Below are 22,317 nucleotides of genomic sequence, written 5' to 3'. Positions count from 1 at the left end.
GCGCCCAGGAATCACCCTAACCAGATGCCCAAAACATATCAACTGGCTGCTTTCAACCACAGGAGCAGCGGATCTACTCCTTGATCCCTCTGAATGTCTGAGCTCCTTACCTTATCTCTAAGGATGAGCCCTGCTACCCTGCAGAGGAAATTAATTTCAGCTACTTGCATTAGACAACTTCCTCTTTCAGTTTCAGTCATTACTAGGAAATCATAACCACAGGTGAAGGGGTCTGGACTGCTAGTAAACCAACTAGTAAAAGAAAGCTTCGTCTTTCCGCTCAGCTCCGTCTTCACGACAAAAGTCCATTGTCCATTGCACACAGGTTTGTCTGTTTTCTATAAATTTTTAACTTGAAGATGCCAATGATGGATAAGTAGGGTGAAAAAACAGCAAATAAAAGGTTCCTGAAAGGGCCCGATGAGGCTGGCTGCATAAACTGTTAAATTCTCCAACCCTAAAGCAGCCTCTTTAAAAATCAACACCCATTTGAACCATATTAGGGTTCAACATTGCCCATTTTTAGGGGTGTTGCTGCTTACTGGTAGGTGGGTCCTGACTAGCTCTCTAATAGGCTTCATCTAAGTCTCAGAACTGCACATCTTTAAATGAGTTTTGCAGCTTTTTTCACCCTTGTTAGATAAAACATACTGAAGACAAGAAAGCAAGTAAAGAGAGTAACCTCCATCTTTACACATTTCAAATTTAATGTGATGAAGACGATAAAACGATGAATGGAAATTCTTTTATAGAGACTATTCATTTAAAAATACACAAGCGAACCTCATTAAGATATAAAATAAAAAGTTAGTGGGGGCACTAAAAGTCAGGTGACTCCAGGAGTGTCTGCATAAAATTTCAGGGCCAGTCACTCAATAGTGGTTGAGATGTTTTAGTCTGAACACGGACAGCATCACTGTGTCTAGATTAAAGAGGTTTAAACGACTTAAACAACAAAACAAAAACATTTGTGGTGGTTTATAACATACTGGATCACTCCTCATTCTCCACACCACAGAGAAAAATCCTGTTTTCATTCATTTAAGACCCCTACCAAACACGCGTTCATCGTTGATGTTCTTGATGCAGAACCAGAGGCCCGCTGGGAAGGTGCAGACCAGGATGTGGAGGTCAAAGAAGAAGGACACCCACGTCGTCGGCTGGTGCTCCGACACCGACGCTATGATGGGGATGTGGATCTTAGCGTAGCTGCATGTAGGAATAAGGGAGGAGGGGAGAAATCGGAAGGAGGGGAGAGACATGTAATTCATGTCGAGCTGAATGCTTTGGGAGTGTTGAGACAAATTATACAATAGATCCTCCTGATTAACTCAAGAATTATGAGTGTGGTCGGGGGGTAATTTTGCTCCCCCACATACTTATGGTAAAATATGAAGAAATTTAGCACTACTGATGAGTAATGTACTTTTCTGTTAGTAGTTTCTGATCTGTGTGTTCCCTGTTTATTCCTAATGGGCTTTTACACAGCACTTTCTGTACAATCTTAAATATTTCTCTCTCAAGTGTTTTGTTATTACAGCTGGGAAAGAAACAACACACAGCACATTAAGGAATTAGTATCAGCCTCCGAAGGAAAGGAAGGGGGGAGGCATCAGTTACTGCTTTAGTCAGCAAACTGGGGTATTTGGGAGGGGGGGGGGCATTGATTCGGAAATATCAAACACACTGCGGAGCGTTTGGAAAACATAGCACTGACTGGTGCTTTTTGGGAGTAAGACAATACTTCAACACAGCTTGTGCTCTACAGTTTTCCCCTCTGGGATGTTGAGAGGGGAAGGGGGGGGGTAATATCCATCTCAGGACACACACACACACACACACACACACACACACACACACGGCTGAACAAGCGTCCCATCGACAGCGAGAGTGTGAAGGTCAGCAGAGCTTACCCGGTGTCCCAGAGAGAGTAGAAACGACCACTCCACGGAGCAATGTATCCTAGAGGCAGAAAAAAAAGACGATCAATAAAGAGAGGCTCATCTTTAAATGCTTTCCATTTCAGACGTGAAATACGAGGACTGCAACTGGGGGTTCGGAGGGGTTAATATAAAGACGAGCGAGATTAAAGTTGTTTGTTACAGCACGTCATTGTGAGGAACAAAAATATAACAGAAACTTTAATTTGCCTCCCCTTTGTTGCAACAATATGTAATTATTTATAGGGCGAACTCTGCCCAAGTGTGCAGCTCTCAATAAATACAAAGAAAAAATATATATAATCCAACCTACTGGCCTGGAAATCTGTAGCACAGACTGCCCGAGGATAACAAGAATGACGAGTAGAATATACTGCTAGCATTAAAGCCGTGAAAATCTCAGTTGGGTTTTCACCGTATTTCAGAACAAATCAGACCGAACAAAGTCATAAAATCATTACATCATAAACTTCCACTGGATGTCTCTTGACAGCTAAAGATGTTCTTTTTTTTTTGGTCATTATTGGTCATTTTTGCATTCATTTCTTTGTTATCACTTAGTTAAATCAACATTACAACTAAACTTTCTGCCAACTGTAGTTCAAAACCCAGAAAGCTCTCAGTGGAGAATGTGTCAGTGCTGAGAATATATTCAGCTGATGTTACTTAATTACTGGAATTGACTTGTTTATGAATGTAACTGAAACCGTTTAGGCTGCAAATTAAGCCGCACAGGGTATTTTATGTGCGCATACAAATGTCTTATTTTGGTTGAGCTTTGATCTGAAATACATTTCAGCTGAACTGTTGCTCGCGGGCTGTTGCAGGCTCTCACAGGGGGGGGGAGCTAAAACTCTTACATATTTCTAGATTTTGTGTCATGTTGTACCAACATACGGCTGTGACATGTCCTGTGCTGCTCTTTAAAAGATAATATGAAAAACGTGTTTAATCTATAAAACTCTGAACAAAGCTCTTAACGAATGCAGGCAAGAGAAAGATGGTGTTTTACTGAGAGCTGATTTAAAGGATGACACTGATTTAATCAATCGATGCTTGGCTCCGAGTTAAAGATACAGAGAAAACCCACACGGGTATAATGCTGCAGACTTGAGGGGAGTGGGGATGTCCTGACAGACCAGAGGAGTGAGACATGCGCAGTCTCACCTCAAAAACTGTCTTCAACTCCCACAGCTCCATTTAGATGGGAGACAGATCACAGCATTTATTAGATGAAGCAATTATCCTCAGGAGACTGGGATTCTGCATCCATATGAGAGGCCAATCAATTCTAAGGCAGGAAGGTCCTAACAGTCCAAGCATGCCAGCATTATGTCGGCTATAATGTGCCATCGTGTCTTTGCTCTTAGTACAAGCCAGAGGACAGAGGAGTCTAGATAATTTGCAGGAATATGGCAATCAAGACGAGACTCTTAGCTTTAATTTAAAGATATCTGAAATAACCGTTAAGGAAATAGTCATTTTGTATAGTCAGCTATTTCCAGGGGCTCACATCTACAGTTTCAATAACAGATGTAGACCATTTCTATGCCATTTCTTTCACAAATCAAGCAGTTAAGTTATTCATACATTTTATTATCCTCATATTATTACTTGTATATGAACATAAACTGGTGCTGGCACTGTTACCTCGCAGCAAGAGGGTGCTGAGTTCAACTCCAACATCTGGCCTGGGCCTTTCTGCATTTGTGTGAGTACTCTGGCTTCCTCCCACAGTCCAAAGACATGCAGTTAGTGGAGTTAGGTTAACTGATTATTCTAAATTGCCCTTATATGTGAATGTGAGTGTGACTGCTTGTCTGTCTCTATGTGTTAGCCCTGCAATAGACTGGTCCCCCCCTCGCTCCCTATGACAGCTGGGATACGCTTCATGGATGGACGAATGAACATAAACTAAAAAGGAAATAAAAGTGATGACAAGAAACAGTTACGGTAATTTCCAAAACAAAAAAAAAATCCCACAACATTGATTTCCTTTAAGATTCAGCAGGAGAGAGAGAGCGAGAGAGAGCACATTTCTCCATTACATAGATGTCCTTCACAAGTTTGAAAATCTTGCAGTAAAGAGATGTCTTGTTTTTTTTTACTTGCAGCAAAGTTTGTTTTGGAAAAAAGTCTCACCGAGGTCACGTTTATGGGAAATCGCCTCGATAAACCACATCAAAGATGAGAAAACTCTTTCGTGCTCTCTCTATGACCTGATGCGGGTCTGCCAAAATGAATCTTCAAAGTTGGGCTCTAGAATTCGGAAAACTTATCTGTAAAGATGCAAGAGGAGGTCAAAGGGGCCTTTGAAACAGGAAGGATCAAGAGGTTTGGTAAATACCCACGCATAATGGTGAACTCGGCAACATCTGGATATTTAGAGAAGACAGTGGAAGGCCTACTTAAAGATCTTAATGTGAGACTCTCTGACAGATGGACTTGATCTGTAAGCACTTTGAAGTAGACAGTCATGTAATAAATACATATTAAATTCGCTTACGAGCAACTCTGTATTTGATCAGTTAACAACATATGAGGCCAGTTTGAAGCAACACACACGATACAGGCGGAAAATCCAGTGAGATTACATCGTTTTAAAGTTTCCTCGGTGGGCTGTTGTGTACCAAATTCTCCATATCTTAATGCTTTTAAAATATGACGGTAAAAGACTTATGTGGCCTTTAAAGTCTAATCAGTCAGCCGAATTGTGCTCTTAAACCCAAACCCTTCAGCAGGAGACAAAAAGGGGGGGAAAGAAAAAAGAAAGAAAAATCAATAAATAAACAGCAAGAAGGCAACGTTTTAAACCGTCTGAAACTCGAGCCCTTTGGCCACAAACTGAAAATAATGGGCAAAACATCAACAAGGATAAAGTTTCACCAGCTGGCTGCACGCGCTGGGGTCCAACCGGCACAATCAAAAACAGCAGTTCACATGGTGGAGCACAAGCCTCCACAAATTTTCTCTAACAGCAAAGCTGCAGCAATCATATCAGTTTATATTTGTTTATCATTTGCCTTCCAGGTTTCATTTTCTGACAAACACGAGCGCGAGTTAAAAACCCGATGGAGAGGCCCGGAGGTTAGATCATCGGGGAATAGACTAGGAGCGCTCTAACTTTTGGCTAAAAGAAGAAAACAAAATGCAGAATGGCAGAAATCCCAGATCTGGATCAACATTGAAATTGAGTTAATGGTTCCTTTCACAAAAGGCTAGCTGCCCAACAAATCTCAACTAGGGCTGCCACGATTAGTCGACTAGACACGATTACGTCAACTATTAAAATCGTCGACGACTAATTTAATAGTCGACGCATCGTTTGAAGCTTTGTAAGATCCCAAAAGCTGCAGGAATAAGTAGCAGGATTTAAGAGTGTAATAACGGACTGAAACAGGAGATGGCAGCACTGCATGTACAAGGATGCCAGCTGCCGTTAAACCCCGAAGAAGAAGCTGTGTCCCATAATTCATAGCGCAGCCCAGCGCACTTGTCAACAATGGCGCAGCTAGTTAGTTTTAATATTACTCTTATTATTCTTTCTGGGTCACAAAATAAAGTTTAACATATTTTCAGGCGAGAATGTAGCTGTGTAAACCTCAAATATCTGCTCAGTTTATCAAGACACCACATATTTTCAAAAGCGCTCCGACGTTTTCGGAGACGTCTGTTACTCACCAGCTTGATAGCTCCCGTGAGAACACCGGACTCCCGGCAAATCGTTTTCAAACCCACCACTGTCTTTCGCTACTCAGGTTAAACATGATATATAAGTCACTTAGATAACTTAAAAATGTTATTGTTTGTTTTTTTTTCTGTATTTTATTTGTTCCTGAGTAAATCGGTTTGGCTGAGATTAAAGTTTTTACACAGCTGAATAAACGTCAGGCAGGCAACTGATTATCAGAAGTGTGAGATGCTCCACCGAAACAATCTGCAAATTTCATTAAAATTTAATAAACTGTCATCTTGTCTTTATTTTTAGTTAGCACATACCTTAAACACTCCAAGCTATAAGCTAATGATAGTTATATAAGAGCAGATGCATGCTGGTGCAATAAGCTGTATGTTTTATGTCCAATGGATGCAGAATCTGATTAGTCGACTAATCGCAAAGATAATCGGTGACTAGTCGACTACCAAAATAATCGTTTGTGGCAGCCCTAGTCGTGGTTTTTTTCCACAGGATGAAAACATTATCATCCTCCACTTTGTCTTATTAGAAAGTAATCATCAGCTATGAAGTTATCTGACCGTCTCTCAACCAATCTTGCCACGTAAGTGCACCTACCATCCATCTGTGTTTGATTTGCATTTTTTTCTAAGACTCATTTCTCAACAAAGAGGATCTTTGTATTTGTTAGACTGGGTGGGAAGCACGTTTAACCAATGCTCAGCTGTGAACACTGTTTATTCTGCTGGTAAACTTGAAGCCATGCTAAAATGATTAAAATAGTTGTACCTTCTCAAACTGTTCCCAAACTAAAAGCTCATGATTGAATTTGCTAGCTCTGGCTGATTTTATAAAACTGTTAAAAGTGAAGCTGAAAGCAAAAATCTGACAAATCTGACTACTAAGAATAAGGTGCAGTCAGTACTTTGAGAATTTATTTAAAAGGAAAAAAAAAAAGAACAATGTACTTACAAACATAAATTGATGAGTGTATAATTATGTCTTCAAAAAGAGTGGGCGCTAGTTTGTGGAGGCCATCTTGAATACAGTGGCTGTGATGGACGACGCCGTTCTGCCTAACTGCATTTTATGTTTGTGGTTAGAGACCAGCCACCATGTATTACTCCTTTTAAGTTAATTTCAAGATCACAGACAACTCTTTCAAACTACATGCAACCATTCAACATTTACACCTGTATATTTTATCATCTCGTTGTCATTGCGTTTTTCCAATTGTCCACCGCTGCTCCATTTCCTTCCTCATTTCCCCTCCTCTTCCTCCTCACCTCAAACTTAATCTCCTCAACTTAAGTCAGGACTAACACATGAAAATGTGCATAAACATGCTTATTGATTACCACATTGCCACAACTACATTATGCTAGCTAATGTTAGGCTCGAGTGTCCTGGGAAAAAAGGGGGGGAAAAAAATATCACACTTTCCCTCCAATAAAACAGCGTGACTACATTCTTACAAGTGGCCGAGTCACTTCAAAGAAAGTTTCACTAACAGCAGGTAACACAACATAAACAGCTTTCCTTACCCCACTCAGCATATCCTCGACAACTAACCTCAGTATTGCTGTCAGATGGAAGTCAGCGTCACTGACTCATTGACTTGTATCAGCTTTCAACACAAAGTTTTAGAGCCTCCAAAGTAATTAGATGTGGAAACAAAGTATATTGACAGCTGAGGTAAACAGCAGACTGACAGCCTACTCTCAGTGTAGATAAACAATGATCAGGTCCTACTGCAGCCGGGATTATGCAGTTGAAATGGAAGTGGTAAGAAAACAGAATTGACTGCTCACATCTAGTAGTGGTATTTTACACACTTTACCCTTTAAGATGATTTAAAAAAAAACCCTCTGAGAACTGAAAACAAACAAATGACACTGCTTACGATGTATGGAAGCAGCATGTGCATCAGGACATACAGACCTGTGTATGTGAGATAGATCACTGTGAGGAAGACCACACCAGCAGCGAGAGAGACTCCGAGGAAAAACAGTGTCTGGAATTCCTGTCTGGTCAGCCTGTCCTTTAGGTACTGCAGGAACGCATAGGCTTGGAGGAGTGCAAACACACCTGAGAAAAAGACAGAAGAACGTGAGCCAACATACAGAGGAAACTCACACTGAATATTTGAGGAGGTTCCTACTGATGCTGCATTCTGCAGGGAGCAAAGCAAGCTTACACGGTCGAGAAGCACTGTGATTTTAAACAGTATACCCATAAAGCACTCAACAACAGCCCTGCTGGCTACTCACGTAGATGTGAAAGACGAATATTGCTGGACAGCATATTTCAAATGCATGGAACAAATGTGTGTAAATAAACCTCTCTCCTTTTATTGTCTCGTCATTCTTTTTCAGCCCCTTAGGTTATACTTGCTTTTCCCGTTTCCTTCCTCTGTCATTTTTTTGAGCTGTTTTTCCCCAGCGTGCCTGTGTTTGGCAAATTTGATATAAAAAAATTGAAAAGCGTGAAAAGATCCTGTTATCCCCCCCCTCTCCTTTTTCATCACCTACCACCTTTCAACAAACCTTCTGTGATATTTCCCTGCTTTTCTCCACCCTCAGCGATCGCCTACAGCAGGTCTCACCCATTTCCAAGGTTAAGCCCCTGCCTGTCTCCTGGAGTGCCGCCATGACGCTAACACGCTTGTCACACCATGCCACTCTGCTTTCCTGCCTCAGGGGCCGACATCTCAGCGGTACCGACAGGTCCATTGCTCTGTCACTCTCTTCCTGCCTCCCACTGTGCTCCGTGAATGCTACCACCAGATGTTCTGAGCAGCTGCTACCCAGAGCGACATAAAACCACACTTGCTCTTTGAGAGCGAGCGGGGAGCCAAAAACGCAGAGAGGCAGAGATGATTTTTGATGGTGCATTCTTCAAAGCCTCTCGTAATGCTGTTTGTGTTGGAGAGATCCAGGAAAACAGGGACACTTCAGAGTACACCTACCTGCTGTGGTGTTAAGTGAATTCTCCAAAAGGCCTCCGCTCATCTTCTTAAAGCTGCCAACAACGTAAATGAATCGTGCACATATGTACATCCATGCTGTCAGCAAGCAGATGGGGCTCACACTTGAGAGACAATACTCAACAAGCTTTAATAAGCTACCCACAAGCCAAAATGAACAGTGCTTAAAGAGCTAAGCCCATATGGGTGGCATGTAGGTGCTTACCCATATCCATTTCATAGATGTACCAATGTTCTCCTGCAGACAGAGCGTGACTATCACTGTAGGCACAAGGGGATTCAATTCCTGCAGCAGCCAACCACTCTTAGAGCATGTGCAATCACCAGAGGGTGCTTTGGACATCAACCAAGCCTGCACAGTTCCAGCTTTAATAGACAAACAACTGCAATAAGACCTAACTTTCCATTTGTGGCCAGAGTTTATAAACAAGTGTGTAAGTGAAAATGAACCTGCAATATCGTTCACTGTCAGCAGGAGGCGACACCTCTTGCTGGAGAAAGAAGATTGAAAAGAAGTTTAGTAAAAAAACAATTCTTTAGCTCACTTTATAGTTTTCCTGATGCCTTTCTCATCACACACACAACCAACCTGAGCCTGCTTCTGTCTGAAGGAAGGACAGTTTCTTCCTGTTAACAGGGAGTTTTTCTTTCCCAGTGTCGCCAAATTCTTTCTTAAAAGGGGCCACCTGATTGTTGTTTTTTTCCCCTGTATTATTGTAGGGTCTCTACATTACAATATAAAGCACCTTGAGGCAACTGCTGTTGTGATTTGGTGCTATTTAAATCCAGATGAAGTGACTTGAAGTGAAATTCCAGGCCTTAAACACTGGGTTCAAATCTTATTTAATTGGCTGTAGCTCAGGAGGCACAGCAGGTCATCTACTAATCAGAATGATTGAACTTCAGATGCATTCATCTGAGAGTGAATGTTAGATAGAAAGCAGGTAGAAAAAAGTGCTTACGTGAATGGGTGAAGTACGTTGTACAAAGTGATTTGAGTGCTCGAGCAGAAAAGCACCATTTTATACAGAATGATATTCAACTTGCAAATTATGGTCCTATTTAGGGTAAAATATGATAAAGTAGGGCATGTTTCATGCTATGGCTACTTTGTGAGTGGCAGGTCACTAACTTATGAGCGCATTTCTTCAGGTTTTGATTCAGCACTGTTGTAAAGGTTATCACATTTGGAAGTGAAAGATGGGGTAAGCCCAAGAGGGGGGAGACAAACCCAGCCTCAGGACATAGACTAGTGTATTCCTTGTGCAGGTGCCAAGCACAGATAACGGGGAGAGTTACATCAGGAAGGGCATCTGGAATAAAATCTGTGCCAAATCAGATATCGGATCCATTCCCTGTGGTGACCCCTTAGGACACAAGGGAGCAGCCGGCTTACTCACTCATCACCTCTGGTTTCATAACTCCAAGATTGCAATGGGCATAATGCTCAGTCTGAGGCGTTAAAATGGGATATCACTAACTAACAGGTGATGTCATGGTGGCTACATCCATCTCTTATTTACAGTCTATGGTTGTGGCAGAAATTCCCTGACAGTCACAGCAGACAGAGTTGAAATAACAGCTTTGAATTATAATTTCTGCAATGCGTCCATATGATGAGCAAGGTCCTGAGAGATATATTGCTCAATTATTTTATTCAACCACATTTCACGCAGTGTTGGTCTCCAAACTACTCTATTGAAATTCAAGGCACATAATAACTGAAGTGTTTTATCCGAGTTAAAGGGAACAGTCTGAACATTTGTTCAGTCAATATAAACATACTGATTAGATCAGCTGTTAGCACAAATAACTGCTTGTTCCTGCTTTAGGTAGGATAAAGAGAAATATGCTTTTACCTTCATGTATTTGTGACATCTGTTTATGAGTGAGTCATAAATTTGGAATAAAGAGCAGCAGTATCTTCCAAATACTGCTGACTTCATCATCAGGTGGCTTGAGCTTTGTAAAGGGGAACCTGTTGTTCCAGGCTGAATAGAGGATCATTCATACTGCAGGTACAGAGGATGAGACTTACCAGCAGCAGCCATGTGCTCACTCGTCCTGATTGGCTGGAAGCCGACGAAAGGGACCTGCATGGACAGTATGAGGCCCACAATGTAGAAAGTGCTGTAAGCTGTAGAGAGGAGAACAGCGGAGAAACAGGTAAAATCATTAAAATAAAACGACACTAAGAAAAGAAAAAAAAAGCACAATTTGGGTTCGACTGAGGGAAATCAACTTCGGTAGGGGTATTTAAAGTCTATTGATTTTCACTGTTGTACCTCAGAGGGAGCAAATACAAAATACCTAATCCAATGTCATTTACTGAGAAAATGGGAGTTGGCCCGGCGCGGTGTGGTCGGGAGGCCCGAAGTGAGATGACAGTGCTGAGAACAGTGCAACTCCCACCATTGTAGCTTCAGGAAACCAATTCGCAGATGCACCACTTTAATTAAGATTTCATACTCTTCCTGAAGAGTGTGCCTCGTTTTTGAAGTAGCTCTGACCGCCCTCAGCGATCTTTTTTTCTCTCCACACATCTGCTATTGACTCATGACAGACAGAGACGAATTGCGAGGGAACAGGCTACGAGGCATTTTATTAAACTAGGATTTTCTTTCTTTTTTTTTAAACCTCCCTGCTTTTTTTATGTGTTCCTTCATTGCAGTTGAACAACACCTGACTCTGAAAAGAGGCGGTAAGGAATAGAGCAGGTGTCTTTTTCTGTCATCGGAATAAGTCTACAAATATATTTCCCCATCTTTCATTTACTACGAAAAGCGGCATGACGAATGAGGCAGCTATTCTTGAGGAACAGGGAAGACTGTAGAAATTTTTCCAGCTCCTCTAACAGCCCTGCTTCACCAAGCAGAGTTTAATTGTTGTAGGAGCAAAGGTAGGTCAAAGCCCTCTTACGGTGAAGAGGCGATAATTTATTTTCAGTGCTCTCAAAGACTGTGCTTACCAGTTACAGTGAGTACAACATATAATCATGCAGAGATGATACTTGACATGGTATCATTTATCTTGACCACAATAGTGGCGTCTGCTGTGAATTCATCCCGAGCTGAGGGCGGTGGAGGGTTCTCCGAGGCAACGGATAACGTGCTGGAGCCACCACATGCATTCGTGAAACTCGGATGTTATCTGTGGGATAACAAGCCTACCCACTTCACCGGTTCTCTACCTCCGGTATATGCAAAGAATAGAAAAATAAATAAAGAATAAAGAGGATCAGGTAGCAGGTGGATACATTTACTGCTAAGTGGTGCGTGGGTGTATAGATGTCTGCTGATGATGCTTGCTGTTGTGAGAGACGGGCACAGGCGTGACTGGGCATTTGAGCTTGTTTCAGGGTCAAATGCTCGGGCAGCCATGTTGTGAGATGCATGTGTGCATGAGCGGTCGTTTTCCTGTATAGTTCCCACATTCATATTCTAATGAGAGAAGATCTAAAAACACGAGCGAGTCTCCAATACAGAGTCGGGTATGTGGGCGAGTTTTAAATATTAAGCCGCACGGTGAAAGTTGTCGTCTCGCGCGAGTGCTCGCACGCTCTGTGCTCATGTTTGGCGTGTGTGACCATCTTACCGATATAGACTCTCCTACTGTAGCGTTGCATCAGGAGCAGCACAAACACATGCAGCGGGATCAGGTTGATAATAAACACGTAACCTCCCCACGCCGACACCTAGAACACAAATACACAGACATGTCAGTAAACGGACATTCATCATTACTCAGTTTTTTGTGAGTGGGTGGTGCCCGGGTGGTGCCCATGTAAAACACGGAGGTACCAATGATTTTGTCATGTATTGCTTTGTGGTCTCATGTTTGGCATTTTCATTGTCACTGTTTGGCGCTTAAAGCTGATCGTCAGCGAGCGGGTGTGTTTAACTTTGAAAGCAAGGACACTATTCTCATAACATGCCAATCAAAAGGTAACCACGCTCTAAATTATCTCTTTTTTCCCTTTAACTGGACCGAAAAGTCTGTCTTTGCATAAAGTAACTGAATATAGGAAACTGTAATATAGGTATGTTTAAGACTTCAATGCTCATTAAGTCATTAAAAAATTGAAGGAAAGAAAAAGAAAGAAAAACACATTTTTACGAGTGCTTGGATTTCATATGACATGACATATGACACTGGCACCAGAAGGTGACAGTCATGTGTCTACAAGCTGCTTGGCAACCATCACTAAACAGCAAAATCTGAAGAATACTAACAACTGCCGGGTGTCACACCAATACAGCCTGTGTGTTGCTGTGAGAGTCGGTGCTTGTGTAGAAACAGGAAAAACAAAGAACAATGCAACCAGCTGTCTAGTGTAAAATCCTATCTCTAATAGAAAGGCAAAACTGTGCAGTCATAGAACTAGAAGCATTAAAATGGCTCATGTAGGCTACGTTTTCCTCTGCAACAGTGTTGGAACCCCCAAATGAATGTTAAACATCTGGCAACATTCAATCTGTTGTGTTAATTCAAACTGTTCAAACCACTTAACCTCACGTTTCCTCACTAGCTTCAAACAGAAGTAGTCATAAACAACTGTTGCAAAAAGCATTTACTTTTGTCATCAATTACAATCAGCTAATGGCTCACTCTATATAATGTCAACCAAAACCGTAAAAAATGCCATTGCAGCGTCTCTGAGCTCGAGGCAATGACTATTACTGCCTTGGATCCTCTGACCAACCAAAACCTGAACAGACTAATTCAACAGATGTAAAATAGTCTTTACTGCTGCTTCACTATTAAATGCAGGCACACTGCTGTAAAAAGAAAAACAGACATATACAGATTCAATAAAAGGCTGGCAGTAATACTTTACATGTTAGATGCACCAATAACTTTAAAAGCGCTACTAAAATTATACAGTTTCTGAGGTCTGCTGGGTTTCACAACTGTGGATGTGGGGGCCATAAAACTATGGCCCCAAAAGTGGGGAAGAGAAGAAAAGAAAAAGAAAAAACCCATCACTGACAAGTTTTCAGTTGCCTGTACTTGCAAAGGGCAAATGGAAATGGTGAGAGCATTAGACAGAACAGGATGGAGAAAAAGTGAAAGTACACAGTGAAAGCAGAGCAGAGCGAGCGGCGGAGGAAAAGTGAAAGCATGTTCGTGCCAGAATGTGAAACCTCGAAAGAGGCCAAGAGAGCAGAGAGGGAGGAATCAGAATAACATATGCAAACTGTTTCACAACAGCTTTTGAGAGAGAGAGATCCCCCATTGTACCTGTTAAATGTGCTGAAAAGATCATTCATTACACTTTCACAATCACAGGAAAAATAAGCATGCGTCATGTCTAATTGATAAACAATAATATCCCGCAATGAATAAACAGAGCCAAAGGAAAATTTCTAAATAAGTTCCTCGCAAGTGTAATTATCTTTTGGCAGTCATTCGCATCTGTTCACTCAGATGTTGACAGTCAATTAGTAACAGGCGGACCGTGACTTATGTGGATGCAAGAGATGACTTCAATTTAAGTATCGTTTTCACTGTTGACACAAGGATGGCTAATCGAGTCCCTGCTGCTGACTGGCTGGGAACTAATTGTAAACATCACAGTAGGAGCACAGTGACAGAGGCTAGCTGCTGCACTCGACTCGACCAAATGCAACATGTCTGCTGTGTTTGCCAAACACAACATTATGTACGTGTGTGTCAGTTATGTCCGGCACTCCATTTTGTCACGATGATGCTACAAAGTCTATTTTGAGCAGCTGAGCAGATGTTTACATCCCTGCCCGTCAAGCCAATGACATTACCATCCAGGAAGCACTAGCAGCTAGCTCGAACCAATCGCAACATCGTCTCCAGCAAATTGTATAAGCATGACAGAGTCAGGAAAACAGATAATGCAGAGTGGGAGTTTGAATAATGTGGAAGAGTGTTTAATAATCAATATTCCCACACAATATAGAACCAAGACTAACTGATCTCCCTGAAGTATTAAGCAGCTACGGCTATAATAAAATGTAGCTCTAAACAGCTCATTAGGACTGCTGCTCTCTCCTGAATGTGCCCCTTTTTAAAGAAAAGGGTAATAAAATAAGTCCATATGTTGCTCGTGTTAATTTAAAAAAATAAAATAAATCAAGTATACCACCTCCTTCCATCAGGTTAAACTTAATGAAAACAGGCTGTTTAAAATATTGATCGCTCTGAATAGAACATTATTTAAATGCATTAACGACTCAAAGTTACAACAACACTTTTTTAAAAACTTGCTTTTCCGCTTTGGGTATAAGAGAATCAGGCCACAAGCGTGGAAGCGGAAGTCTGGAGAAATTCCAATGGCCTAATTGTTATTAACACAAAAAAGTGAGGTCACTATCATTTGTACTGATACTTTCAGCTGCTTCCCACGTTTCCCTCGGGGTTGCCACAGTGGATGGATCCACATGCTTCATTTGTCAAAGATTTTACGCTGGATACCCTTCCTGATACATTTTTCCAGACTGGGAGTACACCAGCTTGTCAGGCCCCCTGAGGGTGGGGGTCTCCCGTCCCAGAATCGATCTATGGACGAAATGAGCACATTTTTGTCTTACAGCTGTAGAAAATGAAAGGTTTAAGAGTTTCTGTACCAAATGAGCTGTAACGCAGGGCATACTGCAACATGGAGCCAGAAATAGATTTCCATGCTTGATATCCTGAGAAATTAGCACCAAGCCCAATATATTTTTAATCAAGACTTCTCTCTGAGACTACACTTGAGGATAATGATGCTTTGAGCTAAATGGTACAATAAGCACAATAACAGTGACTATGCTTCCATGTTTAAAGGTAAAATTCACTAAATAGTTTTAAATACATCACAAAACAGCAGAAAAAATATTTTTCTTTTAAACTGATAATGGCAGGTGACGAATTGCAATTAAGTCCACGGATTTGCACCAAGGATTTGTCTAATGTTCATGATAAAAGACAATCCTGTGTGAAAGAGCAGGAACAAGCTCCATTTGAAATTATAGCTCTAAACGACAGTCTAGCCCGAGCCACAGGGTAACAGCAGAGGGCAGGAATCAGAAAATGTTTGGAGCCAAGTCTTTTAGCCGTTATCGCTCTCTGCATTTCATAGCTGGCTTATCTGATGACCACAGGGCCACTCTGAAGAGGCTATAGAGAACACAGCACGCAACACAGAGAAGGGCTTTACTCTGAATGGGTGTGTGCACGATGTGTGGACATCCATCTGTACACAAGTGTTTGCAGGCTACGTGCCCTCACTAGGAACCACTGATTATTTACAAAAAAAAAAAAAAAAGGAAATAAATTGTATTGTTCTCCCTCCATAATGCATACTGTGGGGCCCACACACACACACACACACACACACACGACATGCTAGCATACTCACTCCACAGCGCTCCAAGTTCGTACTGGTGAACGACAGAGAGAAACACACCAGGGAGTTCAGTTCTCACTTCCCGCATGAAGGGAAAGAACGTATGCAATGCCAGTGGGAGAGACTGATTCACATATGATGAGTCAACCTACTGTAATTCATGTCTACAAGATATCTAATCTAATTATATTGATAATTTGGTATACATCAGCTTTTTCTCCCAGTTTTCCTTCGTTGAGAATGGCTTCTTGTGTTTTTGATGCTTGAATGATTTTAGTCAGTGTTTTGGCTTAAACACAAACCAAAGAAATACACATGTGCTCATCTGAAAACGATCAGGTATGAATGAAAAAGCAGCTAATGTCCAAAGGAAAACGTCAAAACCTTCAGAAAACCTAGAGAACTTTCACTCAAGACTAACCTCAAAATGCCAAGCAAGTCTGGCTGACTGGAAGCAAAATATTAAGAGGGACAGCTATACACCTTTGCACAGTAATGTAATCTTTCAATTTTCTGTCATTTGGAGATGATGGATCAGTGTAACAGCTCATCACTTTCAAATAGAAGAATAAAATAATGCAAGAGGACTATAAAGTCGCTAAATGTACTGACAATGCAGTGAACTGACATAATCCAAAACTCAGGTACAGCCCTAGCATTCAGGACAAGAAATAAATACCTGATTAAGTGAAGGAGCTGCAGACATGCCCTGAAATTACAGGCTTCTTTACTATAGGAGGGTTTAAAAGTAAGAATAAGCCAGTGCTTCTGGATTTAACAAGCAGACAGCGCAGCTGATGCATGCATCTGTTTTTGCTCTCTACAGCTTTTCCCTCCTTTACTCCAGCCTCACCGCTGGAGGGTTGAAAGGAGGACTTTGCACAGCTGCCAGAAAGGTTCCTGTGGCTCCCGTCCATCAGTCTTTCCAACTGCTCAGATCCTCTTCTTAATCTCATCCTTCTCTGCCCCCTCTCTTCTGATTATACCAACATTTAGGCAGGGGATTTCACCCTCTGTCTCCATATATGCCTTGAAAATGACACATTCAATTAAGCCCCAGGGGAAAACATAGTTTTGGCTATTTCCTGATTAAACTGACAGCATCACATGATATAGTGGGTTAAAGATAAATAAATAAAGGCGGGTTAGCCAGTGTTTGCAGTTCTTTGTGCGCAATATGAGAAAGCGGGTGCTGTTAGGACCTTGGTGTTGTTGGGAGATGTACAAACCTAGTGTCATCTGCAGAGGGAGGTTAGCTGCAGACAGTACAGAGAAACATTGGGGGAGAGAGAGAGAGAGCAGGTGTGAAGGAGAGGAAGTAGTAATAAGGAGAAAGAAGCATGGAGACACAGTGTTCCCTTCCATCTAGAACATCGCAATGTTTTCTCCTTGTGGTGTCTTATCATTCTGTATTTGTCACCATCTTTTTGCCCCCTGCTTATCTCTCCATCCCTTTGTCTCCATTCTCTCGTCTATTCACCCTTCCACTACTCTTCTCTGTAGTCCTATCTGTCCACACACCCACTGGACAGAGTCTGATCGATGAAGCTGGATTTTGGTAATCTGTTTCATTTGATATCTCTCCCACTGATGGCCACAGAGATTTAGTCTGGAATGAGCCAGAAGCCCGAGATTTCACAGGCACTCGTGACCGTGACACACACGCCAAGAAAAACAATGCAAACAATCTGTCCCTGACGCACTGTGCTTGGACCGTCTTTTTATCTAATCCCTGTCATCAACTCCCTGGATGAGCTTGTGCCCGGATTCATAAATAAGGCAGGAAACACCGGATAAACCGTCCCTCCAAGTTTCCATGCAACACCATGTGACTGCTAGATTGAGTGGACAGCCACTCCAATGCTACCATCTCTGCTCCTCTCTTTTTCTTTTTTTCTTTTTTTTTTTTTTTTTTAAATTATGGCCCAGTTCTGAATTAGAACGAACACACACACACACACACACACACACACACACACACACACACACACACACACACACACACACACACACACACACACGAGCATGCCAAGAAAGACAGGCTAGTTCTATGAACCAAAGGCAAAGGACCTTCTGTGTTTTGAACAGTTCAATCAGCACGTATTTAAATATAGTATTCAAGGATCTTAGAAATCGCAGACAAGAGCCACAGGTAGCACTTTACAGACGTCAGCTGCAGTGTAAGAAAATTATTCCACAGCAGGGAGAAAGTCTGGCCGCCAGGATGAAGCACATCCTACAGCATGAGAACATAATGTCTCCTCAGAATCCACCGGTACCAGCGCATTCTAGCGCAACTATTGTGAAATGTTCTATTAGGAAGTTGCTTCATATATAATATAGACTCATGAAATACTAGGTATACCTTTCAGGTACGCAGTTGGACTCCCTTTTGCCTTCACCGCTGCCTTAATTCTTTGTAGCACAGGTTCAACAAGTTGCTGGAAACATTCCTCAGCCTCTGGTCTCCATTGACATGAAAGCATTACACAGTTTCTGCAGATTTGTCTGCAAATCACATCAGTGATGCAAATCTACAATTGCACCACATCATTCCAAAGGTCTTCTACTGGATAGAGATCTAGTGACTGTGGAGGCAATTCGAGCATGTTCAAGAAACCTGTTGGAGACGATTCAAGCTTTGTGATGTTATCCTGTTGAAAGCAGCTATCAGATGATGTACACTGTGGTCATGAACGAATGAACGTGGCCAGCAATATTCAGGTATTTAAACAATTGTACACTTTGGTTGTAACGAATGGCTATGTGAGTTACTGTTGCTATCCTATCAGCTTGAAGCAGTCAGGTCATTCCCCTCTGACCTCTGGCATCAACAAGGCATTTTCGCCCAGAGTAAATGTCTTGCCGCTCACTGGATATTTTCTCTTTTTCAGGCCATTCTCTGTAAACCCTACAAATGGTTGTGTGGGGGAGAATCCCAGCAGATCAGCAGTTTCTTAAATACTCAGACTACTTGTTTCAAAGTCACTTAAATTTTCAACTCCAAGTTCAAACTGCATCAGTTTGAACTTCAGCAGGTATCCTGCCCATGTCTACATGCCTAAATATACAGAGTTGCCACCATGTGATTGAGTAATTAGATATTTAACAGGCAGTGGAACACGCGTACCTAACAAATTTGCTGCTGCATACATGTTAGTTTACATTTTTGAAGGACTGAAGCACAGAAATTGGAATGATAGGTGATTTTATGATCGTGATGTTATGGCAGTCATGCAAAAAAAAAAAATCCAATAGTAATAAATAGCAAGATAAGAAATAGAAAGAAATTGTTTGTCAAGAGTCGCTATTAAGAAGCCTGGAACCAGAACTGATAATCTTAATTACACTAGGCTCCAATTACTTTTATTATCGACTACACTGTATGGTCGTTAGAAGACAGGAAGTACGCCTGTTACAATGACTTTGAGACAATGCATTATGCATTTTATTCACTATAAAATGAAAAAAAAAACATACTAAAGAGGGTTAGCATCAATCAGTTTTGCAGGTTTAAATTAGTCAGAACCCTACTAAGTTACCCATTGTGTTTGAATTTGTATGCAAAATATTCTTACCATGTAGAAATAGGACAGACAACAGCCAATGGTCCAGAATACGGAGCCCGTCTTCACCGATTTGACCTAAGAGGACAAACAGAGAGCAGAAAACAATTCAAGCCTCAAAGCAGTTTTTTGACCATGTATAATTCAACATAAAAAAGGATATGTATACCTTCTGTTATAATGACATTCGGCACTATTCAGAATACACCAGAAAAATATGATATGTGGGCATGGAGTGCAGACAGCCCTATGCCCTGCTGGTTTACTTTATTTGCTTTATTCACTGCTGAAACACCATCAAATCAGAAGCTTGTGTTAAAAAAAAAAAAAAAGAGAGCTTAGTACACTTAGTATGGCTGAAAGTGCTAAAAATACATAACTTTTAATCCTTGAAAGAAGTTTAATAATCACAGCGCAATGATCATAGCCGATATGGAACAGCCAGCTGCCGTCAGAGAGATAAGGCTGGTTCAGAGTAGACCAGAGGCAACATCTTGTAAACAAGCTCTTCTTCCGAGCCACGGGGTGACACAGAAAGTAAGAGTACACATTTACATTAAAAAAAAAAAAAAGAAAAAGTACACACACACACACACACACACACAATCTTCACAACAGAAACGCATTCAACAGTGACCTTTAAAATGATCAATCTCAGAGAGACTACCAGGGAGAACGGCAGTGTGCGATGTTGTCAAGAAGCTTTATGGTAGCCAGCAACGCGTAAGATAAGCTGAAAATGGGGGAAATCGATAACTGCCAGACCAAGGTGGTCTCACCTCCTCAAGCTAGCCAGCCCATTGGTCAGCCAATCAACCCAAATGCAAAAAATTAACAGTCCTCGAGCAGTTCTTTACTTGGCAGATGGGGCAGGCTGCTCTGATTATAAATCTCATCCATTAGAAGATAGATCTTAGCTTTGTTTGTGGGAAAAGTGACAATATTTTAAAGCCTCATGGTGCAGTTTGGCTTGGCATGACAGAACAAATTAAGATGAGATCTTCTGCACTATGAGAGATGAGACAGATTTAATATTACATGCCCTGATCATTGATTTAATCCCACCACAAGCCCATTTATCTTCCTTTTTTTTTTTCTTTTAAACCCACAATCCAGTAATAACCACGGCCCAATTACACTGTTTTTTGGCAAGCTCATTGGGTCTATAATTTAAGTCAAGTCAAGAGAGAGACTTTGTATAAAAAGCACTTTAAGCAGCAAAGAGCGACGCTTTTTTTTTTTTTTTTTTAAATCAGTGTGACACACAAGCCAGTTTAAAAAAAAAGGGGAAAAAAAGTACAGGATTAAAATGATCACTTGTTTTTATACTCATATTCCACTTCAAAGATTAATCATCTATCAAAACAATTCTGGAAGAACTAAAGATGAACTTTATGGAAGTAAGTGGGTTGTTGTGTTGTCACAGTAAAGCTGCTCTTTTCTTTGTGTAGTGAGCTAGCATAAGCATTTAACAGTGTCACAGATGTGTAGTTATTCGAGTCCTTTCTAAGATAACATGACAAAGTATGCTCAAATCATCCAGGTAAAGAAATCCCCAAAACTGGATTCTGTTCATCTGGAGTTATTTTCAAAGTTCAGTTAGCTCCGGTCCTTTCATCTTCTCCCTTCTCTAGCATCTTGGACTCCAGTTGGCATTGATACCCTTTCTTCTGCCCTGGAGCTCCACAAAGAGCTGGAGGGCAGCTCCAACCAGAACCTGCAGCATATGCTAACATGCCAGACTTGCTGAGGCTGCAGAGCACAAGAAGGATTACTGCCACACAGCTGCAGGTTGATTTCTTTTGCCATAATGAAGCAGCCGTTCCTGATAATTCTCAATATTTTACATATCAAAGTATTTTGCAAATCAAATATTTGCTGATAAGGGACTTTTAAATACAGCTGTTGAACTGTATTCTGTTATATTAGGCTTTTAGTTACTAATTTATGCAAATGTTTAAAAAAAAAAAAACTAGCACACACTGCCAAAGGCAGAACCACCACAACACAACACTAATCTTGTAAATGGCTCCACGCTGAGTCTACGTTTCTTTGTTTCTGAATGAAAACAAGCATTGTAGCAGAAAAGAATGGCAGTAGTTACTGTACAAGCTGCTGTACTCTCCTCAGAAAACATTCTCCTTCGGGTCAGGGCCAAGGCTAGCATGAAGCCTTTTGCTGTAAATGTATGTATAAAATTGTGTTCAACTGGTGCCTCTCCCCCTGCCCCTATTGCACTCCCTTTGTGAAGACAAACATTACACCGCGTGATTCGAGTCCAGCTAATTAAATGGATACTGAGAAAAAGAATGAAATTCCTGTTATAGCCATCTGTGGAGAGGACATGGGAGTCAGAACAAGAGAGGGCGACTGTGCAACCGTGTGCTGCTGTTCAAATTGGCATCTTAGCCATGCTGGGACTCTAGTGTGTGTGAAGGATTCAATTATAGATTATGTGAGGGTGTGTATGTTTTAGGTTTGGGAAGGGTGGGGGTAAACAGAGATTAAACAAGTGGTGTTGAATGGGTTAGCAGCAGATGAAATGAGTCTGTTAATGAAGATTGGGTAGGACTGGAGGGAACCGCTCCGAGTTTCCACCACAGAGTGGAGAGGACAGGAGTAAACAGAAATTGAAAAAAGGAATCAGCAAATAAAATAGAGGAAGAGGAAGTAAGGCGAGCAGAACACGGAAGAGATGAGAAAAAGCAGAACAAAGCAAGAGCTCAACAATGGCAGGGACAAAGAAAGACAGACAATTAAAGGGAGACAAGATGGAAGCAAGACGGAGG

At 41.4% G+C, this 22,317-nt stretch overlaps 1 protein-coding gene across 1 annotated transcript in view; it reads right to left on the bottom strand.

Moving 5' to 3' along the window:
- Positions 1-22,317, bottom strand: part of LOC308384142 (dolichyl-diphosphooligosaccharide--protein glycosyltransferase subunit STT3B) — a 109,404-nt gene that overhangs the window by 17,032 nt on the left and 70,055 nt on the right. The window contains exons 4-9 of the mRNA XM_080862523.1: positions 19,541-19,606; positions 12,197-12,296; positions 10,641-10,739; positions 7,558-7,704; positions 1,914-1,962; positions 1,055-1,209 (exon numbers count right to left, since the gene is read on the bottom strand). Of these exons, the coding sequence (XP_080718649.1) occupies positions 1,055-1,209; positions 1,914-1,962; positions 7,558-7,704; positions 10,641-10,739; positions 12,197-12,296; positions 19,541-19,606 (616 nt within the window). The remainder of the gene's footprint in view (positions 1-1,054; positions 1,210-1,913; positions 1,963-7,557; positions 7,705-10,640; positions 10,740-12,196; positions 12,297-19,540; positions 19,607-22,317) is intronic.

Source organism: Rhamphochromis sp. 'chilingali', assembly GCF_963969265.1.
Source record: "Rhamphochromis sp. 'chilingali' genome assembly, chromosome: 17".
NCBI classification, from domain to species: Eukaryota; Metazoa; Chordata; class Actinopteri; order Cichliformes; family Cichlidae; genus Rhamphochromis; species Rhamphochromis sp. 'chilingali'.
Note: the sequence above shows the minus strand (reverse complement) of the source record. Positions and strands in the feature narration are given on the sequence as shown.